The sequence below is a fragment of the Rhipicephalus microplus genome, chromosome 6, assembly GCF_043290135.1.
Source record: "Rhipicephalus microplus isolate Deutch F79 chromosome 6, USDA_Rmic, whole genome shotgun sequence".
NCBI lineage: Eukaryota > Metazoa > Arthropoda > Arachnida > Ixodida > Ixodidae > Rhipicephalus > Rhipicephalus microplus.
The window spans coordinates 20,468,553-20,496,481 of NC_134705.1; the positions used below are offsets into that span (position 1 = coordinate 20,468,553).

General features: G+C 44.2%; 1 protein-coding gene across 4 annotated transcripts in view; it reads right to left on the bottom strand.

The window, feature by feature from the left end:
• Plc21C (Phospholipase C at 21C) overlaps window positions 1-27,929 on the bottom strand; it is a 685,580-nt gene that overhangs the window by 14,839 nt on the left and 642,812 nt on the right. For all 4 annotated transcript variants that reach the window (XM_075865841.1, XM_037419231.2, XM_075865843.1 and 1 more), the window contains 2 exons: window positions 24,189-24,246; window positions 16,948-17,034 (listed from right to left, as the gene is read on the bottom strand). In XM_075865841.1, the coding sequence (XP_075721956.1) occupies window positions 16,948-17,034; window positions 24,189-24,246 (145 nt within the window). The remainder of the gene's footprint in view (window positions 1-16,947; window positions 17,035-24,188; window positions 24,247-27,929) is intronic.

Below are 27,929 nucleotides of genomic sequence, written 5' to 3' on the forward strand. Positions count from 1 at the left end.
TAAATCTGCAGCTCCTGTGTAGCTGCAGATTTATTCACACTGGCAGTGATGCAGTAGCTACTATGCTGAACAGTAATTCTCTTTGACCATGCTTCTTTTATTATAGTACCCAACACAATGGCTTGTGCAGTATATGCCAGCTTCAACAAATGCCAACTTGAATGGTCTGCGTGAGGTCGGTGATGATCACACATATCATCTAGTACAAATCGTAGTTTCATAATGAGAATGTCTCATGTGCAATTAAGGACTCTAAAGTTACGGGCTCATTTTCTTTGCTAGACACATTAATAATGACAACTAACCAAGAATAATGCCAAGGAATGTATCAGGGATGTCGTTACATGTGATTTTAATGTAAATGTGAAGAAAGAAAATAGAACGAAAGGATTATTTTTCACTGCCAGGGTCTGAACCTGCGCCCTTCGAATAACACATCTTATGCTCTATCACTGTGTTACAGTGGCAGTTATGCCTACATGCCCTCTATTCGCAACTCCCGAAAACGCTCCATGTGCTAGCAACGCTGGTAAAAAAAAACAAGTATGGCTGTGCCGAACAGGGTCAACGCGGCACTTTCGCATGGCGCTGTGCTGAAGTTGCTTGATTGCAATGTTGGATCGCGTTGCTTCATAAGGTAGCTGGCTGCTGACTGCCTCAGTTTCATCGGCATAAAGGATTTTACTCACCAAACAATGTGAACAGTGGCATTGTGCGTGCAACGTTGAGCCTCTTTGATGAATTGCATCAGATTTACTTCAAGTTTAAAAACCTGTCTAGTGAGCCCGAAAATGAAGAAAAGAACTGCTCATGTGTAGCAGTCCACTCTGAAGGGTGCTAGCGCTTTTACGCTGTGTTGCTACACTGCTACAGGCAAGGCCTTAACAGTTTTCAAGGTAACTACTCGCTGCATGCGACTTCTGCAGCCGATTGCATGTGCCCTATTGAGTTCCATTGTCCCATCGAATGCTGAATATGCATGTCATTCACTTGATTACAGGACAGAGCTATGCCTGGGCCAGAGTACCTTGAGATAAGGCAAATGATAGTTTCGATTGTAATAGGAGTGCTCCTTTCTTTTCATTCATGATCCATGTTATAAGCTGTCTAATGAATAAGGTTGTGTGCTTCTGAACACTCGCTTGTTCATGTTGGCAGCAGTTGATATTCAAAGCAGATATGTGCACACACACACCACGAATGCACGGACATTATACATATATTAAAGCATCTCAATTCAACACAAACTGATGCCTTGATAACCTTATTAATGGAACACAAAACTTGCTTATGACGTTGGTCTGGGTCAAACAACAGTGGCCACTCATCATATTCACACAGACGCTGACTATATACGCATCAACATGCATACAAGCACGCTACGCGCGTGCGACCCTCGCACGCGCGTTTGCGTGCATGTATTTGCACACATTCGAAATCAAAAATGTTCGAAGGGAAGGAATACAGCAGCATAATTTGAGAACAGATAGCACTACAACTTGCGCAGAAACCAACCATATGCGAAAAATACACTCACACACATAACGCCATAAATTTTCTAAAGCCCTTGCTTATACAAATCAAACTAAACTCCGCAGTTAGAGAAGCTCGAATATTCATAAAAATGCGCACATGCTAAATAATTGTGTACTCACTAAGGACAGTTAGGTCGTCATGAGCAAATTGATTAGAACAAACTATCGTGGTGCTTTCCAACAAAATTTCTAATTTTTGCCGTTCTCCGTCGCACGTCGTCTGCATTTTTCGGAAAGTGATACAACAATACGTTGCCATCTTTTGCGGCACATTGCCACAAATTGCGCCACACTACGATAACCCTTGAACATCGCTTTCTTCTTTTTCAATGCGCGTGCGGCATGACAAAAATTAAAAATTACGTGGCCGCTTCTCTGCGCGCGCAACAAGGTAACACTTATCTCCTTTCAAGTTGACCCTGTTAGTGCCGTTTCCAGGTGCAGCCACAAGGTGGCAAGCGTTTAGTTGGAATCATGAATAGGGTATATACCATATTTACTCGCATAATCGGCGCACTCGCATAATAGGCGCACCCCTAGTTTGGTCGCGGAAAATTCGATTTTTTTAAATTCCGCGCATAATAGGCGCACCCCGAACTTGGCCGTGATCAGAAACGATTCTACCCCCCAGCGGTACAGTTGGAAAGCGGTCCCCGTACCCTGAAGAAAAAAAGAAGGCAAATCGACGAGCAAATAAAAAAAAATTCGAAGTGCAACGACCTAACCAATGTGTTTGTCGAAATAAAACTTGAAAAAAAAAAGCGTCCATGAGCGAAAAAAAAAACGGCTGTTCCATCAATTACTGATACCCCCCAAATCGCCGCGCTTTTTGGAGGTCACGTGTACAACGCCGGGGGCTCGATCGCCATCACCACCATCAGAGAAAAAGAAAGAAACGCCATTTTGCAAGCGGTGTGCGCATGTTGTGGTCGTGTATTGAACTTTGGTTCCACCATGGGGAAGGCGATCTCCAACGAAGTCTTCAGGAAAAGCTTCAAGAAGACGGGTATCTCGAACGCACTGGATGCGAGTGAGGATGACATGTTGTGGGGTGCGGATGATTCGGACACCGAAAACGAATCCCCGCTCGGCGAGGATGAATGTGTGATCTACGACTCGGACTCCGAATAGGGAAAAGGAGGAACAGCTACGACTTTTGTGTAAATAAATTTTACGTGTGTGTGTGCAGTTGACGGCTCTCGCTTGTTCATTAAAAGGTACGTAGGTATGTTTGTTTTATGCTGAATGAATTGGTAAACGATAAAGTCGCCTTTTACTTGACAAGTGTGCAGATTTAAAGCGCGAGAACCGAGATGAAAAAATTTTCGAAAATTTTACCCCGCGTAATTAGCGCACCCCTAACTTCAAGCCGGATTTTCTGAAAAAAAAAAAGTGCGCCAATTATGCGAGTAAATACGGTATGTGCGTTTAAACGCAGGAGCACCAGTCAGTGCCACCTGTTGCCTCACAGCAAGTGAACACTTTTTTTTGCATATTTTGGCCCCACGTAGTATACTTGATCTTATTGCGAGATGGAAGCTGACCAATAATCCCTCGCATGCCACCTCAACGCATCAAGTCTGCCATAACGAGACCCTCCTTATGAATAAAGAATCCTGCTGATGGCAAATTACCTTTTCGCCCGCTTTTTTCTCTCTTCACGTTTGCAATACAATTACTTGTAGTTACATGCACTTTCCTTGGCATTACTGTCTGTTAGTTCCCATTATTATTGTGTGTGACAAAGAAAATGATGGTTTTAAACACGAGCACGATAAGTAGACAGGAACAGAAAAGACACGGACAAGCGCATACTACCAACTTATACCAACTTATGCATAAAGCTACAAAATATATACTGACAGCTGAAACATTTCATAAGCACACAATAAGACCATATGCATAACAAAACCGATAAAATATATGTGTATATCAGCACCAGCTTGTCAATGCTCACTTTGTCTTTCAGCAATTACGTAATGCCTATGGCACCTGCCACTATCCGAAAACGCAAGCTCCTTAATGGACAGAAATGTTGAGGGTTTGCTCATGCAAATCATCACGCGCAATATTTGCAGCTTCAACGATAAGCCTTGTGCACTTGCACTCATCTTTGTGTTTGTTTACCTTGACTGTGCTGTCAAACCGAATTTCACAGCCACATCTACTGACATGTGGGGCAAGAAAACCATCATTGCTGTTGCAAACATTGCACGCACGCATGCTCCTGCAATCCATCCTTTAGGCATCTTCCAGTTTGTTTATTATAACAGGCCCTGCACGAAAGCGGGATCCTGTAAATAACGTTGCTAATGGAATTGACAAAATGCATTCTATACTTTGTTTTGGACCACTGTTTCTTGTGCAGGAGTGGAACAAGGTATGTGGGTTTGGGAGCAGTCCTAGGAGCAGGCAGAAATGCCTTTTGGAGCAGGCTTTGAGCAGCCAGAAGTGCCTGTTAGATCAAGTTTAGTGTAGCAGTAAAAATATTCAGAGCAGGTGTAACTCCATTCAAGGCACTTGTGAAGAAACATTTGTTGAATGCTGCATTTTTCAAGCAGTTGTGCAATAGCCTTATTATGGTGATAGAAATGATATGGGAACTCTCAAAGTGTTTCAGCTAGTGCCATCGTGTCTCATCTCAATTTTAATTTGATAACATACCACCCGCCTACCCCATGTTCTATCCCCGCATAAAAGAGCAGAGTCGCAGAGTGCGGCTGAAGCAGAGATCAAACGACCCGGCCCTTCTCCGTCGTTCGGAGGGCTTGTACGATAACATTCCCCCTCCCCTCCCCTAGGGAAGCCTGTAGTTGAAGCAGACTGGTGTCACTCGAACAACAACTATGAACTTTGCTTCTAAGGGTGCGGTCACTATGCTGGCGCGCACACTAGCTCGCAGCCATTAGCGGGCGACTCACATTCACTTCCATGTGCTGCACTCTCATCATGAAGAGACTGAAAAAAATGTTGCCCTTCTCTAAGTGGTCGTATTCTCGTACACCAGCGTTTTGTACAGATTAGATGCAAAAGCTGTCAGCCTCACTTCGTATAACATTACAATTTGCTGCTATCACATTCATTGCTTCACCCTTGCAGTGCATTTGAGATGTCTTAAGTTATGTACAGCCGCACATTTCTTTAACCTGAAAATGCAAGCGTCAACAACCAAGTCTATAATCGTGAAGCACAGTGGCCAAACGAAAATAAGTGCATGCACTCAATGAACACTCATGTGCACTTGTCTTTAGTAGGCTGTTTTGGTAACTGGACACCGACCCCGCTTCTTGTGGGCACCATTATTTTCATTCTTTTTCTTTTTCTGAACACTGTGATCAAGTTATGACCAAAAAAAAACGATTTCACTGTAATTAAGGCTGCTAAAGTATGCAGCTCGGACTGGGGGAGGGACAAGGAAGGACCCTCACGAGGAGGGAGGCATGCCCCCCGTCACTCTTCCTTCGTTTTACCCGCAACTGTCGCATCTGGACTGCTATATATGGAAACCGACAGGTTTCTCCTAAATATGTGGCACCACCACAGGGCATTGTGAATCTTACAATGACAGTCTTAATAATAATAATTCTAAATGACGCGTGCTATAGGGGATATTCAAAATGCCGAATTAAATCTGCCAACCTTCAAGCAGAGTCTGCCATCTTTTCCTCAGCGTCAAAGAAGAAATTTTATGTGGGGTTTACCGGCCCAAAACCACCATATAAATATGAGAGACGCCACAGTGTAAGACTCCGGAAATTTTGACCACCTGGAGTTTTTCAACATGCACCCAAATCTGAGCACATGGGCTTACAGCATTTTCGCCTCTATCGAGAATGCAGCCGCTGCAGCCGGGATTCGATCCCGTGACCTACGGGTCAGCAGCCAGGCACCTTAGCCACTAGACCACCGCGGTGGGGCAGCGCAAGGGAAGAAAGAACATGTGGCCTTTTATATACGTGGCCTAGCTTATCTCAACTTCTGTTGTGTTGTGTGACCCCTGGTGTCATGTAAACACACCAGTGTGTTAACATTTCTTGTACAATATGCCACTGGACGGCGTTAGGCCTCCATTATGTTTATTTTTTTTAGCCTAACCAGCGTAGCCACAGTGGTCACGTTACTCGGGTCTCGCCAGCCATTGACCCATTTTACCTTCCTTGAAAACGCCCGCAATAAACGTGGGAAATCACTCTCTCATCAGTATCGTCCGCAGCTGTCTGCGTGTTGCTCTCGATGCATCCTTCAGTCCCTTGGCCTCTTCGTCAGCTTTAGGCAGGTCACACACGCTCCTGCCTACACAACAACTTCCACGATGCAACGTGACCGATATAACAGCCCACATGTCATCTCCACATGCAGTGACTGCCCAGCACTACATAAGATGTCAATGTTTTAAGTCCCAAAGCAATGATATGATTATGATTGGCACTGTAGTGTAGGGCTCTGAAAATTTTGACTACGTGGGGTTCTTTAAGGTATACTTGAATCTAAGTTGAAAAGGTCTCTTGGATTTTCGCATCCATGGTAAATGCAACCACCAGAAGATGGATTAAATTCCACCACATTATGGTCAGTAGACAAGCAGGAACCATTAAACCACCATGGCGGGTGTCCTCTACTAATATATATTGCACTGAATATGCGGGAACACAACTTAGAAGCCAAGAAAGCAAGCCATAATGTCAGTGGAAGCCACATTGTTGGCTGCTTGATGCTCATTCTTTCATCTTTTCATTTGATTTGATTTGGTTTATAGATTTGTTTACAACAATAATGTTGCGGAAGCCCAGGGGCAAAAGCAGATCAATCAGCTTGAGGGTGTCCTGGCCACTCTACACGATGGGCCCTTAGACGATAGGTTTAATCTTCAGCAAGTTCCTTGTTAAATGAGTTCTAAGGTGAGAAGTGAAGTGTATCAATAACTAATAGAAAAAATTGCAAATAAAAATATGAATTCTTTGCTTCACCTCCGATTATGTAATTCACACTGCAGAATGTCTGATTATCAGAATTCTCAAAACTTGCGAGATATGCCCATGAACAATTATGTCAAGATTATCACAACTTGGTTGACAAATGCTTCTCAAAAACTAAAGGGTAAAGCAATGAAGTTTCACGATTCTTGCTGTGCTATAATTTTGCGCGTGCAAATCCTTAAAAAATTGTGTTTCAATATTGCCGTGACCACTTGCATGTTAAATGAACAAATAAAATATGGCAATTAGTAAACTGTGGTAATCAGCTGTGAAAATATTTATCTCAAAACTCGCATTTCTTAAAAACATGAAAAAAATAAAGCACCAGTGCTCATCTTCCCCCGGTTATAGATTGAGTTGGTGAAGCTTGGGGCCCCTTTGGTGACCCAAGTTTCACAAATTCAAGCTGCAGAACATTTTTACAAGGAGGCTGCCACTTTCTCAGCAGCAGCACTGTTTAGCGTCTGTCATGTTTTGCTGCCGTATTGGTGTATGGAGATATGCGGCAGTGTATGCAGCGTATACGCTCAGTACACAGAGTATTGCTGTTCTTCGCAATACACGGTCGAAACACAGCAACACTTCGGGTGTGTAAAGGCGTTAGCAAGTAATCAATAAGCTGTCCTCTTGGAAATGCCTGAAACAGAAAGCAGCAGTGATCCACGAGACGTTCCCACAGCAGTGCCAATGATAGGCAGGAGTTGAGTAGAACTTCAACGCATTCCTAAGGAGCACGTGTAAATGAGTAACTGATTACTATGTTTTGTTATAGCTGACCTTGTGAGGTGTTGGGAGTACGTACTAGCATTAAATTTTTGGACAACTCTTGAAGTAATCGGTGAAACGCAAATGAAGGTGAGCGAATACATACGCCATCGTCCAGCTGCACTTTAAGTGCGCCCATATGTGTTTAATTGACAGTTAGTATGAGGCAACAATTACCGGCATGTGTGTAGTGCAATTAATGCAGCTGATGCAAAGCGCGGAGCCATCTTGTCAACTAACAAAGCTGATCGGTTCCGCGAAAGCGGAAGACCCGAGCACAGGAAAGAAAGGAGACTCCTTCGTTCACACGGTTCACAAGCGGAGCCATTAAGGTCGACCCTATCCAGAACTAGAAGGGGAAAGCTTACTTGAAAGAGCATCTTGCAAGAAGCAGGCCAAGTGCCGCCGTCCAAGTTTAAGTCATTGCTGGCATACACGCGTGCCATTGAGAATGACGCAGGCACGCGACCACTGGGCTGTCCGAGACATGATGGCAGCTCGCAGACGAGCTTATCCTCCCCCGCTATACATCATTGCCAACTGTTATTAGGATGGTGGGGCACCTCGCTGTCGCGTGCACACCTGGTCAGCGCACACGACCTCACGGTGTACTCTCCGTGCTTATGGAGGCTTCTATGAAGGGATGTTTAATGAGAAAGCTGATGGAGCTCGAGCGTGAGAGCGACTACCGACGGAGGTCGGCTGATACACGGCCTGGCATGGGAGAGAGTGTCACACGCGGAGAACCTATCTTTTTGCGTGTTGTATTTGGTAACGTGGTTTTTACCAATGCATTGTCTGTTATGAAAGTGTTTCTGCGATTGGTTGTGATGATGCGAGCCCCAACGTGTGATTGACTTGTATGAAGACCCTTTGTTTAACCGAGGGTTGAAAACAGGATGTATTAATCTGAAATGGGGGAGAGGAGGTTCGGGCTTGGACTCTGGCAGATGCCTGAGGCTGCAATAAAGCGTCTTTTCACCAAACTACGGCTCTTCCTTCGCAACTGCCACCATGCATTGGAGTCATCTAGAGGACCCATTTTGAACCTCAAACATCTTCCCTCCTTAGCTAGTGTAGAAGCTGGTCAATGAGGAGGAAATTAACTGTGACTCTTGGGTTTTTTTGCCATGATCCTTTAAGTTTAAACAAATTTTTAATCACTAGCAGATTGTCTGGATTCACAAATCACAGGACATCCGTTATTGATTGAAATAACCAGTGATGTGCGCCTGCACACGTTTGCATTGCAGCGAGTCAATCAATTTCGCACGCAGCTTGCAAAGCATTTCTACTTCGGCTTCAGCCTTTTCCTGGCAAGAGAAGTTGTGCGCGAAAATGTCCAGTGTTGAATCTCTCTTAAGACAACGACAACAACGACTGCGTAGCGAAGCTGCAGCGCAACGTGGCCAGCACGTGACGAGAAAGAAAGAGCGTCTCCACGCGGAGAGAAGCAATCGGCATTTGAAATAAACCAACACTCCACGACAGCTTTCTTTTTTTTTTGCTCTCTTTGCATGCATCGTTGAAAAGAGAAGGGTTACATGGCAGTGAAGGGAAAGGGGGAAGCATGGCACTGGCGCATGAGAGACCCCCTCTCCCCCTCAAGGCGCAGAGCCGTGCTCCCGTAAGGGCTGCAGAAGGTAGTGCCTTTTTCCTTTCCTTCAAACACGCATTTATTCAACCCAGTGACAGCTTTTTTTTCTCTCTCTCTCTCTCTCTTTGTGCACGGCGTTAGAAGGAGAAGGGTCTTTATGTGGCAGGGACGGAAAAGGCAGAAGCGTGACACAGGCGCGTCGCAGATCGGCATTTGAGAGAGAGCAAACATTCCACCGCAGCCTTTTCTTTTCTTTTTATTTTTGTCGAGCACAGCGTTGAGGTGTCGCAGGTGCCGCGGCGGGATCAAGCTGGGGTACTGAGAGCATTATAAGAGCGTGGTATGTTCGAAATAACTGTTGTAAGTGCTTGCGCGTTCGAATTATCAGGCATTTTCGCCCATCGGAATACACATAGTTTAGACGGGACCTCAGCGTGAGTTCGAATTAACCGGAAGTTCGAATTAATGAGATTCGACTGTGTGTTTGTGTGGTTCAGCGCGAGTTCGAATTACCCGAAGTTCGAATTAATGAGATTCGACTGTGTGCGTGCGTGCGTGTGTGTGTGTGTGTGATGTAAGAAGCTATGCAGTGATGGCTAGTAGAAGCCGAGAAGGAGGAAGTGCTCGTGAGATAGAATAAACATGGGGTATAAGCCAGGCCATGTCTCCCAGTCATCATAGCTTCACAAGAGTCGACAGGATGAAGACCTGCATGCCACTATCTCCACCGCACATCCTCAACGACATTTTTAACAAGACACCCTGACCATACATCGACTACAGAATCATCACCGAGAAGGACACAACGACCAGCACCATGACAGAACCATTGGCCGACCTTGACATACCCAAGTTACACCGGAGCAGCAGACGATGGACCCGTGCAGGACTGGTTTTACCTGTTCGAGCTCCGCGCTGCCGCCGCATCATGTTCAGAACGGGAGATGATCATCAACTTCACCGACTACATCTCTGGTGAGGCATTTAAGCTTTACCTGACACATATATTCGAAAACGATGAATCATGGCAAAATATCAGAGAAGAGATGATTGCCCATTTTAATGACTACGTCAAAGAATTCCCCCTCCCCCCGAAAGAATGCGTGAGCTACCATCTATGAGACATGAACAAGTGGTGTCTCATCATAGAAAAAAAATTATCACAAAATGAAGTACTTCCATTTAACAAGGCAGTTTCATGCACTTGCACAAAAACATTCACAAAAAAGGCAGTCCAGCGACATCTCGGAGACCTCAGGTGGGCGACAAAAACTTTTTCATTACCGACCACCTGCATACAAACACACTCAGCCATCACAGTCTACACTTATTTCTCAAGAAACATAGCTTTCTACCCGGTTTCTCTTCATGAAAGCCGGTATTTTCTAAGTCGTCGCTCCAGCACACGACACGAGACGTTGCTTACCCACGTCATGCACTTCATTCTTCATCTCGCATATGTGTTTCACCACCCGGTTTTCCATCACACTGCTCTTCAAGCGCTCTTGACGCTCACCGTTTGCCTCATAAAGACACCGTGTTCACGATAGATGAGTTGACATGCCGAGAAAATACTCAGTCATGCCATGCTCCTTCCGCACGGGTTCATGCATCACCGTCTGATGCATTCACACTCTTTAGCCAAAGCAACACTGAAGGCTCAGACGCATCGAACGTCACATGCTGCCATGCGCAAGAGCCTCTTGTAGTGAACAGTGTAGAAAAAGCTTCTGAAAAACTTTCTATCAACTCTGAAGCATCGTCTTCATTGCCCGAACTGCATGACAACAGCTCACAGACTACCAGCTGCCGACTGGACACCCCATCAGCTTGTCATAAAAACCAGCACGATGTTCAAGAAGGGCTTCCACCACAATACGGTCCACAGCAACATCAGCAACGCCAGCAAAAGCAAGTCCGTGAATCGCAGACACTTCAACGGACACACCAACAAGGACGATGATGCAAAGCAAGCCTCTTGAAACAAATTCAAGAACCGAGGCATCTTTGCATAAGGGATCGACGCCAAAAACGCATTTGGCTCAAGAGATCAAGACTGCACCTAAGATTACAGCTCCGAAACCTCTGGAAACACTGAACATGACAAGAGGTCATCAGTTCTACCTCGCAAAGATTCAGGCACCATCCCATTAGTTTACGACAACGAGCACGCACGCAGGAAAGACAGCGACGCCTACGAAGACCGATCTACTGCAAGGCCTTCAAACTTCGTCCATTCCTCGCAATAATGGCAGCTGTTTAATCAGTTTCTACGCTCAGGGCATACTTATGCTTCCCCGAACGCAACAGCCAGCCTCACCTACCAGAGTTCTCGCAGATGTGACCGAACTGCATCTCCCGTGAATTTGTCTGTGTGTGCCAGTTTACCGAACTGCCTTGTCACAAGAAACTAATTCATGTTTGGACATTTTCCGCTTAATGACTCGGACTTTTCATCTTTTGTTGCTTATAACACGCGCATACTTTCAGGAGGAGGAGAAATCCTGTGATGTGAGAAGCTATGCAGTGATGGCTAGTAGAAGCCGAGAAGGAGAAAGTGCTCGTGAGATCGAATAAACATGGGGTATGAGCCAAGCCACGTCTCCCAGTCATCATAGCATCATATTATATATATATATATATATATATATATATATATATATATATATATATATATATATATATATATATATATATATATATATATATATATAGATATATATATATATATATATATATATGCTTATATATAGAGCAATGATGCTGACAATAATAGGCTTCAACTCCTGAAACAATATCAGACTACAGGGTTAAACTCAAGCTATATTTATTTATGCACGACATACACTTCCCTAGTTATACATATATATACATGACTGGGTCAAGTGACAACCACGTTTTTATTATGTTTACACATCATGAAACTCTATGGCTGCTGTAGCGCAGTCGAGTACACGTGTCGTGCCTTCGTTCTAGCAAGCACAGGTGCCAATTTGTTGACGATACATAGTATAACAAATAAACAGTAATAAATGACAGAACCGCACGATGTAGACTACTGGAAGACAAGCGCGTAGGAGTGCTATCGGGATTCGCCAGTCCCGTGGGGAGGCTAACATAAAAAGACCAAACTGATGGTCTTATTGTCAATAGACATAGAAACCAAAAGTTGGGTGCACAAGCTGGAGCAATTGTCAAGTCATTTCATTATGCAAACTTGTAAAAAAGTAAAAAAAAGTTAAAAATGCCAGAATCAGCCCTAAATTGAGAATAAATAAAATATTCTCAAGCACATTGTTCTAATTATGTGTTCACTGTTGAATTATTTGTATTATCATAAGAACATAAGGACGGAAAGAGACGAAAACGTTCAAATTCGCAGGAACGCAAGCAGCCGTGTTTGCATTTTGCAGCATTTCATTGCTCTTTTGATCTCACATTTTAATATTATTCACTTTATAACTGTTCGCTCAATTGCCAGCACAGAAGTTACAGTCACTGAAATTTCAAAGAGGCTCGAGTCTACTGTTAAGAGATCGCACACATTCCAAGTATATTTTGTGACTGTTGCATCTGATAGTGTATTGTACGAATACTATGGACGTGTTTTGAGAACTGTTTTGAGAACTATAGAAGTGTTCTGAGAAGTGGTTTTGGGAGTGTATGGCGCATATTGAAGGCTCTTCGAACACCTGAGGTCTGCAAGAACCTAACTACAGCATTGTGCAATACGACTAGACGGTCTCTGAAAATTCTTGTGGAAAATTTTGCCAATATTTCCGCCTGTCCTATGTCAAAAGGCAACGCAAGTCATCGGTCCGTAACAATTTTATATGGACCTCCATGTGAGATTGATGAGGCAGAATTTACCCTGGCAGAGCTGCGTCATGCACAGCCTCTGTTAACGTCGCACTGCCCCAGGCGAAGATAGTGTTATGTACCAAGCCTTGTGAACCATTGATGAGGTCTTTCATCGAAGTATCTTGGACGAATACAACAAAGTGTGGCAAACGAGTCTGCTTCCTGCTGAATGGAAATCATCTGTGGTGAAGCCAATTTTAAAGCCTGGTTGCCCTGCACAGCTCCTGAAGTAGTACCGGCCAGTATCACTAACTTTTAATGTTATGAAGCTGATTAAACGTATGGTGCTGTTTTGTCTGGACGCCAGATTACAGGAGCTCACTTTCTTCCCTGATGTCATGAGTAGATTTTGTCACCACCGTTCAGCCCTCGACAGCATAGCAGATCTTGTATCATCGCTTGAATCTGCTCGAGCAAACAGACATTCAGCGTATGTTCTATTTCTTGACACAGCAAGCGTTTAACTTGGTGCCACATAAGGCGATTATTTGTGCACCGATGAATGGAGGAATTTCAGGTCGTCTGTTACACTTTCTCCGTGATTTCCTGTCTGAGCGCAGAATGAAAGTGCGCATTGAAAAAGTACAGAGTCAACCTCACGCTGTTAAATGTGGCGTCCCGCAAGGCAGCGTCTTGTCACCGCTTCTATTTAACAGCGTACTTGCTGGACTTCCAGGCCGATTACCACACGAATGTGACTTTCCTATAGACATAGCGATTTATGCTGATGACATCGCACTCTGGGTCAGTGGTTCGTCACACCATGGTCCACGTCTTCGTGGCAAATTGCACCGAGCTCTGAATGCAACTTTAGAATACTTGGTGGAGGTTGGCCTGCAGGTTTCACCAGCAAAGTCAGCTGCCATCGCATATTATCCAAGGCAACGCGCTCGTCGAAGCCTTAGCAGGCTTTACCTCAAAGACACACCGATACAGTGGGTACACCAACATCGCTACCTGGGTGTAATCATCAATGATCCCCTTTCTTGGCGCCCTGCTGTTAAAACTGTGAGGCGAAATGCGCTGTCCGTGTTCAAGTATGTAGCCGCCTTGACTGCTAGAGGTGAGGGCTTTAATCAGAAGACGGCACTACAGGTTTAGCAATCAGCTGTACTCTCTTGCGTGATGTATGCTTTGCCTGTCTTGAATTTGCCGCCTGCTTTAATGTCTCAGCTGGAACGGGATCATCCTGTTGCTCTCCGAGTACTGTTTGGCTTACCTCGTGAAGCACAATCCATCCCACTACTGACTGAAGCACACCAGTTGCCGCTAAGGCTGCAAGCTGACCAGAGAGCGCTACATCATATTGAGCGTCTGAACCGAGCCGCACATAGCAAGACACTTCTTAACAGGCTGTTACAGTGCCCACTTTCTCAGATGGGTAAAATGGCAGCATTGTTCAATGACATTACTGGCAATTCCGGCGAAACTATTCAGTTGCCGACATCGACAGAGCACATGCCATGTGCCTTCCCTACCCATCTGTCAATTCCAGGAATATGCAATAAGTGTGACCAACCTGTTTCGGAACTATACCAATTAGCCCATTCACACCTATTTGAAAACTTCGAAGACTATGCAAAAGTGTTTGCGGACGCTTGTGTACGCAGCGATGGCCTGAGCGCATCTGCAGCTTTCTTCTATCCTTCAACCGATATCAGGCGGTTGTTTAAAATACCGCACCCCTCATCGTCGGTGACGGCCGAGCTAGCAGCGGTTGATGTTGCCCTTAAGTGTTTACAAGAAGGGTTACCAGCATCGAAGGTTGTCATCCTCACCGACTCTCGTGTTGCGCTTAGAAGAATCACCAGCAAGGAGACCGACAGCCCTATTCTGAGCAGCATCACGGAATCCATTAACAATATTCTGTCATGTGGGGTATGCCTAGCTGCACAGTGGGTACCTTCGCACGTGGGTATTGTGGGCAATGAAGAAGCGGATCGCCTTGCTTCGTCATGCAACCATGATGACTGTGATTGTCCGGGAATTCTATGTACGATGAACAACCCTCGTCTGCTTATACGCCGACACCTCCTAAAGCAACACCCAGACCAGCGTGTGGCGAATGGATTATTCCCTCCACGTGTTCGTGGCCGTGGCTTGCCTCGTAGTTCCCGAGCGCTGTTGTACAAACTAAGAGTGGGCTCTGTGCTGGTGCATGAACATGACACCGTCAAGGGCGTATGGACAGCCCATTGTGCGCAGATTGTGGCTCCTGCGAAACACTTGAGCATCTCGTAGTGCACTGTCCCACATTTGCTATGCAGCGGTCTTTGCTGATTAAGGAATATAAATTCCTAGGACTCAAGTGCGCGACTCTAGATGACTACCTCTTTCCGAGTGGTAGTGCTTCCTGACGCGACCAGGCCCACCGAGCTCTCTTTAAATTTATGAACCAAAGGGACCTGGCCACGCGTTTATAGACGGTCTCTCTCTCTCTATTTTTTTTTTTACTCATACTCGTCGAAGTCTACATCTTTTTTTTTTTCTCTTCCTCATATTCTTTCCTCTTTCTCCTCTCTAATCTTTGTTTCCTCTGTTGCTTCCCTCCTCCTGTAAGAGTGAGCAGGTGTTGTGCCCCTCCAGGTGGCAGTTGCCAGCTTGCTCTCTCCCTCTTTCCTCTGTGTCCTTGTGTATCTGTGTATGCAAATCAAATACTAATAACAATAATTTGAGAAGTAAAAAGTCTATCTTATTTTGTGTTAAAGGAATAATGGCAACTGCAGTTGCTGAAGTTACTTATTCTAAATGAAATGATTAAATCTGAAGCAACGTTTTCTGAAGCGACGTACTCACGGTTACTCTAATCAATTTAGATGCATTAAAAAGGTGTAGCTCTTCTAGATCAGTTAGTTGTGATGTAGTAGGATCCAAGTAAAATGTGCTCGCAATTCTTACTCCGGGGAAAACTGATTGGTGTGCAAGGTTCTATTTTGGGCAAGACAATACAAAAATTTTGCAAAGGCTACAGGTATCTAAAGGCAAGGTCGGCAATTACATAGTGGGCACACGCCAGACGAATATTACAAGAAGATTTTACGGATCACACAAAGACGCACGCACTCGATCGTAACTACCGCAAGCGATTCCATGCATGCAATTCCATAGGCACTCGTGAGAACTGTCCCTCCCTGGTGGTGCCGCAGTGGTGGTTCGGGAACTACACCTGTCCCGCTGGTTTTGGAGCACGCGGCGGGTTGTACACGTGCTCTCTTTTATCCAGCGGCCGTGACAGCACTAAAGCTTTTGTTACAAAAAAAAAATGCCATCATGAGAAAAATGTCTTCTTTATCGTCGCAAAACTGACAAGTCGAGAATTGAAGTGCCATCGAAAAAACACTAAAGGCACGTTCTCAAGCCAAAGATCACTTAAGTCACGCCGGCCTTTATGCCATGCAGTTTGAATACTGCTCATTCCATAATTTTGAAATTGCATTTGCTTAGATTTCAGTAGCTGCAGGCATTGCAACTCATGTGCTGTAGAAAAGAAATGGGGAATGTTGATGCTGCAACAGAAGAATTCTGGGCACATATTTTGGGCACATACTTTTGGGAATTGTGGGCAGATATCTTTGTGTTAACCGTCCGCTTTAACAGTGATTCTCTTTGGTCTAGGTTATGAAGTGTACCGGCAAGCAAGCATAATCACAAGCTGATATAATGAGGAAACAGTCACAAGGACAAACACCACACATAATAAAATACATGTCAGAGAAGGCCTATGACATAGATAAGTAATTTCGAAGGAAGTTGCACGTCGCATAACTCGGCTATCAGCCTTCTGTGCTTTCGATAGTAGTAGTTGTGGCAGCCAAACACAGCACCGTGGCATCCTGTCAACCTATTATTGTTCAATATTTCGATTTTTGGCAGCTAAACAGCTTTAGCGCATCAAAATAAACTAAACAAATTGACCTCTCAGGCACCACGCATGCAAAATGTGACATCCCCATACACCAGCGGTGATGGCAAACGCCGGGTGAAAAGTGAGAGGGAACAAAATGCACTGGTTCGAGGCTACGCTACTTCTCTCCGTGAAAACCGTCTATAAAGGCAAGCCCATCGTGTGACCTCCATCACTTGGCACATGAGAATGCAAGCCTTGAATGCTTGCCCTCGCAATAAAGCACGTGACACAAGCTGTGAACTCGCGAACAACATGCACAATGGTTGTAAATTATCCTTGTCCAGTGCCAGTTAATGTATGGCTCACCTGGCTCTTTTCTTCCTCCAAGCTTTTACGCACTTCTTCATGTTGCCTTTCCAGCTCGGCTTTCTTCTTGTCCAGCAAGCTTTTGATCTGAAGAAAAAGCAACTGTGTTCTCAAACACAATGAAAAACAGCCCAAATCCGACGCAGACACAGAAGGGACGAACCATAGCGCTGACTAGCAACTAGAAGATCATTGGAAACATATAACAGAAAGTATTACTGTCACTTTTGCACCGATGCTGTCAGGCACGCTCACACTGATTTCTTGTCTTCCCTGACAGGAGTATGGCTCCTAATTTTTTTAACAAACACAGTTATAGTAAAGCAACAGATAAAGCTGAAAGAGGCGCTTTAGATCCATACTTAGGAAACATAAAAACGCACAAAGTACACAGGACACAAAGAAAGAAGCACAGATAGAGTAGTGCATATTTGGTGGAATGTCTTCTACCAAGGCATCGACACAAATAAACAAGCATACATAATTGTGAAGTTTTCATTTACTTTACATTTGAAAGCCAAGCATAATAAGTACTCACAGCACATTAAATGTAAAGCGACACGTTTTAGAAAGCTCTCTGCTAAACAGTAAATTCTAGAACAGAAGAAATAGAAAGCGGCTTTCACTTTTGCGCTTAATTTTTTGGCCATAGGAAGGGCATCAGATTCCGAACTTCATATTACAAGTTCAAATATGTTTGAATACATTATCTCCACACCTCCAAGAGATTCCTCCCCTTCCCCCGCTGGAATCTTTAACATAAGAGGTATCAGGACCCCCTGACTACCCATGATTTACACAACTAGGTCAGAGAGCACTGCTTGATAATGCCATCATGTTATGTCATTATGACGCTATGTGGTTTATCAAATCACTCTGGTTTTTTAATAGCCTTAAAAATTGTCACAATATCCAAGAAAAACTTCATGTTATCTTCCCTTTCTAGAAAATGTTTGCCATCACATTACAAGAATTGTAACCAACAGTTGAAAAAATTGAAAGGGAAGCATGAGCGCATGTGACTTCAAGTAGGTATACACCATGTTTCGTGGAAGTATTGGAAGTGTTTACTCTGAAGAATAGCAGTTGCAATTTCGCAAGTCCTACGTGACTTCGCGTTACCCAGAAATATGCTACCTGTAAAGTGCTTGTTGCGTAATAACGAGCCCGAGCCCTAGTCCAAGCATTCTATGTTTATTCGACTGCTCGTGCCTTACTTCAACCTTCTTCTCTTCTATGTTCTTCCTCCATGTTGCTGCTCACACGCAATCATCGGCAACATATTCCCAAGGGGCGAAGGCGATCACTAGGCAGTTAAGTCTCGCTGACTTGCCTCTAGAATATACACTAACTGAACGAATCATTTTGTTTGCCATTTCAGATGCTAATCGCACAATAGAACTGCGTGCAATGCTGTTCTTTACTCGGTACACTGACATAACATCATTCAGCTATTTTAGCGCTTGAGTTTCACTGTAGTGCATGCACAAGCACATAACCTATGCAGTTTACGAACAGGGTCATTTGCACGGGTTTGTGTAATGCTAAGTTCAGATCTGTAGCTCATCTTGAGACGTTTATTGATAATCCATGAGGCACAGAAGGTCCTGTCTTCTATAGCTAACTTGCAATCAGAAGTACAATGTTGCAAAAAGCAAGCGACATGTTTTCGAAGCAGGAAGTGCGATCGATTTAGTGGTTGGAGTTAATCATGACTCTTGTTAAGGTGCAGAAAAGGTCTGCTGTTGACGACCACTTGTACTTCGAAGATAACCGTAGTGAGAGCCTCGGTGCGGAAACTGTTGCGCCCAAAAGACAATCTCAATGCATTCTTTGTCATTCTGATGTGGTGCTTCCACCAGCCTCCCCACCACATAGTTCTGTCACCTGGGAACTTCCAGTAGACAGTTGGCTGACAAAGGAATACTATGAGCAGCTGTGCAGCCTCAGTGTCGAGCTTTGTACTCTTGAGCTGAAGATCCTTCTCGGCAGGAGGACATAGTGTGCGCGGTGAAGTGTTAAACACAGCACGAAGCTTTGTGATGGCACCTCGGCAAATGACTGTGTGATGGAACACAGGATATACATTGTCTCTTGTGGGTAGTGTTTCAGCTCTCGCTGTGTGTTTCTGGTTGACGTACACTTTAACTGCCATGTCGTACTGCTTGAGGAGTTCGGGTTGTTTGAAGCTGCTTAACTGAGCTCGCAGACGACATTCAGCTAACCTTCGATTTTGGCTGCCAGAAAGTATCCCTGCATTCTCTAACATCAGCGGTACTTGGTAGCGTCCGTCTAACTTGATTCCCTCTTCCGATGACTCAAGTTTAGTGCGAGCCTTGTCCGTTTCCTCGATAGAGGACTTGACTTTGTTAACGTCGAGACACCGCATCACGGAAGCATCGCAGTCAGGCAGGGAAGTCCTACTTCATTGCAGGAATAGAGTGCTAGTAGGCAAACTTCTTGATAATTCCATTTTTTTCTGAATGGTCCATCCAAACTTGGTTTCAACAGCCATCAAATCACAGGACAAAGGATCTATCTTACCGGTTGATAACTTTCAGTGGACGTCAGAGCCAAATAACTCGCTTATTTCTTGTGGGTGCCATGAGTCGGAATAAAAGTCGTCTGCAATGTCACAGTTCTTCTCACCAAGAAGTTCCAGGACTGCATTGTTCAGCAGCAGGCTCGTGACCGTACACATTTTGGGTACTTCCAAGGCCTCCACGGTTACCGCTGTGTTGCTATGTTGGCCTCGGATAGTCAAAGCTACCCTTCGAGTGCGCGTTACTTCGCGGGGCTTTGAGTGGCCAAACGTAACCAAAGACAATCCTTCGTTTCCGATAACCGGGTATCTGAGGTACTTTGAGAGATCTGCTTGAATAAATATACGCTGATGGCCGCTGTCGTGAAGAAAGCGTACAAGACATTTTCGTAACCCATCTTCAATCCACACTCGTTCTGTCTGCAAAAGGACTGCGTTGCCTCTGCTCAGGGCGCTTTGAGCAGATGTCACTAAAGGCGTATTCATGGCTCGACTCGTGATGCGAGGCTTGACGAATTCACTGTCATTGTGCTGGTACGAGTTAATGAAGCAGACCGGAACAACTCACACGGGATCGTCAAATGCTGACTATGGCACTTGCTGCGTGCACGTTGACAAAACCGTGACACGTGGTTGCTCCAGCCGCAACGGTAGCAGCATCGAGCATGGCCCAAGCGATCCCATTTTTCGTTCACTGAGAGCTGGATGTTGCACTCCACGATGCTGTGACAAGAGTCATTGCAAAAGAGGCAAGCTTCTTCTGTAACTGCAACAAACTCGGCGGCGAGAGCAGATGTGATTAACACATGTCTCCCTGGTTTCGGCGGGCATAAACGTCTTCAAGTAGCAGACACGAGAAACCTGACACCGGTCATCCTGGCCTGCCTTCCTCCCTGACCTCTGTCTGAATGCGCAAGAAATTGAGAAATTCGGCAGCCTGGTGAGCTCTCTGTTCAGGTGTCACGATACCAGATGTTTTCTGCGGCGCTTCCTTCACCTTCTGGCGGTAGCGAATTGCGAGGTCGACCAGCAGACACTTCATCAGGACGCGGCTGAAGACCACATTGTACAGGTAAGGTGGGACGCCCAAACCGGTCAATGCGGAGACTCGAAAGTTGACCTAATCGTAGAGCAGGCAAAGTTTCTCAACGTCTGCCAACGACTGACTGGGGCTTAGGCGAGCAGATGATCAACGTGCTCGTTGACGAGGAAGCCGCATCGACTAGATCTCTCCGTCAAGGTCTTGATCGCGATGTTGTAAATGTCTTCGGTTAATCGGATGCCCTCTTCACTGCACCGCTCAAATAGGACTGAAGGTACTTGAACTTCTCCATTTGTAAAAGGTCTTCATTCACGTGAATTGTGACACTGATATGGTCCCAAAAGAACTGCCAATCACGAATGCGCTGGAAAATGTCAGTATCTATAGTTTCGGCAGGAGCACTGTGCGATGACGCGGCATCGTTCCTTCACTGGGTATCGCATTGGCTACTCTAGAAGAGTCACTGACCTCGATCTTGGCTAAAATGCTGGCACCAGCAACGTTGGCATTCGGCAGCGCAGCCTCGTGCTTTGAAGTCATCGTTGCCAGCGCTGTGTTGGCTGGCTCAGGAAGAAAAAAGCACGGTCGCGCCATAGACACTTTTCAGTCGTACTCTTCCACGCTTTGAGCTTTTCTTCGTAAGCATTATCGTCCATGGCATCGAGGATTTCCTTGTTGAGGCTGGCGAGCTTGACGTTCTTCAGAGTGAGGTAGGCAACATGCAAGTCTACCTGACTGGCATTGGGAACGACGGCCTGTAGTTCTTTCGTCAGGAGCGTGATAGGTCACGTGATGCTGGCCCTGACGATGCCACGATTCTTTCACAGCTGCTCCAACAATGCCATCGGAAGCACAAGTCTTGGAAGGGCATGGCCGGGGGATTTCAGCCCCAGAAATATTGTCGCGTAATAACAAGTTCGTGTCCTAGTCTAGACACTCCATGTTCATTTTGTTTGTTTGTTTCCTTGGACTCTTGGCCCACACCACTCAGGGAGATTGGCCAAGAAAGCACAGTGTACTTTTTTTGTGAGCCTTACAAGAATGAATTTGTATTATAATACATCGAATGTAAGGAAAACAACAGAAGAAGAGAGAAAAAAATTGAAAAGTCAGTTTCAGAGATTTTGAGATTTCAGGTGTTAAGATCACCACACAGCTGTGTTTAGTTCACCTCACCATTCATAATGAACATTTTTTTTATCATACAAAATAATAATTATTTGATTGGGGATCACAATGAGTTACCTTTGGATCCCTGAATATAATCCCAAGCGATATTGGGAGCATCCCTGTGGCATTGTTCAGTACAGTTCAGTACAGTTTCCACCGTCAGTGTAACGCCTATCTTCAGTAAGAGAACAACTAGAAGTCCTTTTCTAAGCATAAAGTGTTGGCGACAAGATAAGAACAAATAATGTTCAATTGATTCTATTTGTCCGCAGAATTCACAAAGGAGTGATCTCACGGGGCCAGCTCTGTTTAGAGGGGGGACACGGCATTGAAATCTAGTAATTAAAACTTCAAGCTTTCTGGACTGACTTCCCTGGGGTCGCCATGGAAACTTGAGGTGGTTACATTCTGTCCATGCAGTTATTCTTTCTGCCATATCAGTGCAAACTGCTGATTTTCTATATATTACTACGGTAATATACTAAACCTCTGGCAGTACAAATTGGGCCATCAAGCGCGACTCATGCTAAGGAATCGGCCAGTTCATTTAATCTTAATCTGCAGTGTCCTGGAACGAACAGTAACTTCAGGTGTCTCAGCTGCGGTGATACTAATGTTCAGAATGTTCCTAGAGTTCGAGAGTTCTCAGAAACTGTCAGAGCTGCGTAAACTAAAAAGGAATCCATCATTATGACTGTGCTGTTTTGATTCGATGGAAGTTTTCGAAATGCTAAAATAACTGCCACGAGCTCAGCTTCAAAAACTGGAGTGAAATCAGGCAGACACACTGAGAAGCACAAGTCAAGCGAATCAGAGGCAGTGACTACACCTGGCTTTTGATTACTCACGGAAAAATCTGTGGCTATTATATGTTTCTGCATGCTCCAAGTGATCTATTATTATGTTATTTGAAAGTTTGAGAGAATGAATCTTTGGTTTTGGGGAGAAAATATTATCATATTCAATTATAACATTACAACTCATGTCATTAGTCGCAATTACATTTCTAATGTTCACATCTATAATTTGTAGTTTCTTTTGTACAAACATTATTTGGGGTGTCTGACACCGTGGCCAATCAGCAAGAAAGAAGGCGTCTGGGTCTGAGATAAAAACATATTGAGATCTTCTTGCCAGTAAGCTAGTAAGCTATAAAATTTTAAAAATGCTTGTAACTATCAAAATGCGAAATTGACAAAGTAGCGTAAGCAAGTGGTCTTCCTGGTACAGTACATTGATAGCCACAAACCTGGGGAGTCCCCGACATTTTCACAGTGGTTCTTATTCGACTGCTCGTGCCTTACTTCTATTTTCTTCTCTTCTATATTATTCTTCCATGTTGCCACTGACACGCAATCATCGGCAACAGTGCTTGTCAATATGACAGACCAAGAGAAATGTTTGGGCGAGTTGGTAATTCAAAAAAAAAAAAATTTTAGCAGAGAAAAAAAGCAACCAAATAAAGTATTCCTGTTGCTCCCTTATTCATTAGAGTTTTTTGTGCACTGTGGTATTTCTGTTGCCAATATTGTTAAGAAGGGTTAAGGAGAAAGAACATGTGGGTTGTACATGCATTTTCAAAAATGCGTTTATTGTCTGTTGTCTTCCAAAAATAAACAGTTAAGGCCCGCAATCACAAACCAACCTTATCCTTATCTCTCATTTTACCTATCGTTATTGTGCCCTTGATGTGCGTTAAGTACATAAAAACGGTAAGCAGGGCAAAATATAATAGAGGTTGGCTAGTGAATGCTGCTTTCATATTTGTGTATTAAGCACATTAAGGGTTACAGAAAGAGTGTGTAAACTCAGCAATAAGAACAATGTGAAAAAGAAACCAGTGAGACACCACAGGAAGACAGCGAAGAAGAACAATCACTCAGGACAAGCGCTGGACTTACGTGAATGTTTATTGAGGAATCGCACACAACCCCAACATATGAATGAACAGTGCATGCGTAAAAAGGCAGCTGATTGTTTATTGGAAAATTGAACGCACCCCCCAAGACATGAATCAGCAGCGCATGCATAAAAATATGACCGTTTTATGCATGCACAGCTGATTCATGTGTCGGGGGGTGTGTGCAATTCTTCAATTAAATTCAGTTGCCTTTTTACACATGCGCTGCTGATTCATGTGTTTGGGTGTGTGTGCAATTCTTCAATAAAGAGTGCAGCGCTTGTTCTGTGTCCTTCCTCTTCGCTGTGTTCGTGCAATTGGTCGCTCATTTCTTTTTCCTATTACTATGAACCAACTCGCCCAAAAAGCTACTACACTCAGCAATAAGTATATGGTTCATTTGTGAATATGGGCCTCAAAGTCGACATGCCTTCTCTCTATGTGTTCTTGTGTGGTCGTGCTTTTGGCGCTAACTCCTTTAGTGATTCTAAAGATGCACCAACTAGCCTGCACCTATTAGTGTCTGCTATTTTTACAATTAGCTCTGATCAATACAACAACATGCATCTAAGCCTAGTCAGACTCACCCGTTGCCGCTCTGAAACTGCTTCGCCAATCATCTTCTGCTGCAACTCCCGTTTTATCCTGCAGATGACAATTATTCCCATGAACAAACAACACAAGCAACGAACATGGAACAAATGTTCATTCAAATAAATTTGGTGTGAGATTTCTTTATACATAGAGGGATGCCAGCCAGTGAACTAAAGATGAACTCTAGGGAAGATGAAAAACTGCACACAGAATGTCAGCTGCCAAAATAGGGGATAAGCGAAAAAATGTATTGCACTCTAGTGTTACGGTCCTTTGTGAAAGTGCACAACTTTACTGTTGTGACAAATTTTTTTCTCGAGAAGCACTGGCACGGCATCTTTCATGTTTCTTCTAGTGTTCAGTACTTAAAAATTTGTTTTGGTGTTCCCTGTTCAATCGGCCGATTGAACAGAGAATACCAACACACGTTTTTGAAATTATTATTGAGTTTTCGATAACTTGAAACTTTCCTTATGTGTAACATCCCCCCTCAGCATTACATCTTGCCCTAGAGTGGACATTTATTTAGGGGTGTGTGAAATCAAACTTCCAACTTTGAAGGAAATTTGAGTAATTATTTCCATGAGCTAAAACATTGAAAATACAGTAAACCATTCTTAGTTCTAATTCACTGGGGCTGTGAGAAGTAGTGAAATTAAATGGGTTTTCAAATTGCCGAAACATACAAAACGTTGGATGCAAGGAACTTGGAAATATTCGAAGTAATCAGGGCTTGGTCGTTTGCTGTGCCAGCTCGTTCGTGACTCGTCGGGTTGTCTTCCAGCAATATCTGCTTGTAATTTTGCCTCTAACACGGGGGAACCGCGGGGTTCACTGCTGCCACTAAAAGAGAGAGACAGGAAAGAAAAGGAAAAGCTGTCGTGATTAACTAAAATGCGTGTCGGTGCGGAAAAAAAAAACATCTTCACTGCAATGCAGTAATGACACATGGGCAGTATGTCGCCAGCTCCTCGCTGCATCAGCACGTCATGATGTGAACTTTCGGGTAATATAAAGACTATAACAATGGCCAGTGTGATGATCATTGAAAGCATTGATCACTGAAAGCACGATCATTGAAGCTTTCACACTGGGTTTTCGAATTAGGTATCTTAGGCAAGAACCCCACCAGCTAAGCCACGTTGGTGGGCTACAGTGGAACTCCACTACAACAAACAACGCTTCAACGAAATTTCCACTGACTCAACAACCCGTCAGGTATGGCCCGCTCCAGCAGATGTTGATCTCGTGATTTCATGGCGTTAAGAAAGAATTTTGATAAGCGCATGAGGTTTGAAATGCATGCTGGTGCGGAATTCGCACCAAAGGGTCTCACTGTTCAGCTGCAACCCGCAATGAATAACTTCAACATAAATGAGCAGCGACAGTGGAGCATATTTTAAAAGATGCATCTATTAGGCATACGCAGGTCGTAATACAACACAGTACACGTAGGGCGGCGGAACTTAAAGAGGAAGAACAAGCGCGGCTAAAAAAGTCAAGCTTGACACAGTTAGAAACACAAGAACTGGCCAAATACGAAGGAAAAAAGAGATTGACAATTCAGGGCAAGAAAGACAACAAATTGAGGTGAGACGGCGCGTGGCCAATTTTAGAACACTCTACCAGCAATCCTCCCACAACGTATACAAATCAAACTAACCTCTTGTAAATCTCCCCAAACTAGCACGGATGTCACCAATGTGGTTAACCTTTCCAGCAAATCTTTGACACCTGCACAAACAAAGGTCTAACCTTCTGCCCCACCTCGGGCAAAATTGATGAGTTTAAACATTACCAAGATTTGGACAACTTTGCCAGAACCATGCGTCTAAACGAATATTTTCGTGATCAAAGCAGCAGGCAACAAAATCAATTTTCAGATAAATTTCGGACTCCAGATGAACAACGAGACAAATATCTAGACATGTACATTTCAGCCGTCCAAGGTGATATATAATCAGAGAATATGAAAAGCACCGACCCCTTCGCAAGAATCTGTCCAAAGAGGAGCGGGAGGCTTTGCGCAGTTTAAGTGCCAACCAGAGCATCATTATTAAACCAGCTGACAAGGGTGGTGCTGTGCTTGTACTCGACAGAACTAACTACATCAAAGAAGGGCTTCGCCAACTGGCAGATGAAAATTTCTATAAAGAACTCCCTTGTGATCCGACAGGGAACTATGAAAGTACTATTAAGACCTCACTAATATCATTACGTAAGAGTGGTAAGATAACGTACCCTATGCTTAAAATGATGTCACCTGGCAACTCGTTTTCCGGGCGCTTCTATTTACTACCCAAAATTCACAAGATTAATAATCCTGGCCGACCTATAGTTTCCAGCAACAGTACTGCTACTGAAAAAATCTCTAGTTTCATTGACTCTCTCATTAAGCACATCCCACAATCATTCCCATCATATATTAAAGATACCAGCCACTTTCTTCGAGAAGTCTCAAAACTTGTGGTACCTCCAGAGTGCTATGTGGTCAGCATGAATGTCTCATCACTGTACACAAACGTTCCCCACACCAAAGGAATCGCCGCCACAATCGCTGCCTATGGAAAAAGTAAAACGACGAGTGAGTTCCACGAAAGTGCTTAAGAGGTGCTCCTAAATCTTGTACTTGAACATAATAACTTTGAATTCAACGAAAAACTTTATCTACAAGTAAACGGAACTGCCATGGGAACGAAAATGGCCCCAAATTACGCAAATACTTTCGTGGCCTTTTTGGAGATTCCTTTCCTCGAAAATTCTCCATTCAAACCAATATTCTACCGACGCTTCCTCGATGATATATTCTTCGTGTGGGCTGATGGAAAACATAATCTTTCCAAATTCATTTCCGATTTCAACTCCCTGCATCCTTCGATAACATTCACGCACACGTATCCGCACAAGCGTGTTCACTTCCTGGATGTCACTGTATCACTCAGTGGCACCACCATATCTACTTCCCTGTATAAAAACCAACTGACCACCAACAGTATCTGCATTTCCACAGCAGCCACCCCCATCCCTGCAAAGCAGGTGTTCCTTACTCTCAAGCCAACAGATAAAGAAGAATTTGCTCTGAAATCACACAATTTGACAATTGGAATTGAGAGCAGCCTTCTTGTGTCAAAAGTACTCAGAAAAAATGATTGACAATAAAATTGAGTGCACTCGCTCTTTGGACCGAGAATGAACAATGGGAGAAAAAGGCAGAAATAAAGATATAACTTCAGGGGCAAATTTAATCCTCACATACTCCGCCGCGGCCCCTCGGGTGAATTTTATACTAACCCGCCACTTTGACATACTTCAACAGATTAGTCGCCTCTCTGTTGTTTTTCAGACTCCGCCCAAGGTGGTTTACCGAAGAAATGAAAACCTGAGAGACTTACTGGTCAGGGTGAAAACACACAAATCCGACCACCATCATGGCTGTTGACTGTGCGGGAAACCTCGCTGCAGGGTGTGCACACACATGGTGACCACAGATATGGCCGAAGCCTCCTGTTCAGACTATATGTACAAAATTAAAGACAACCTTAACTGTGACTCAGCCAATGTGGTATACAAAATTTGCTGTGAGGTGTGCAAACAGGAATATATTGAACACACGGAAACCGCGTTCGTTTGCGTTTAAACAACCACAGGGCACACGTCCAACCAAAGGGCCTCCTCAATTAGCCGTTCTCCAAACATATCAACCTTCCTGCTCACTCTTTCGAACGCGTAAGCGT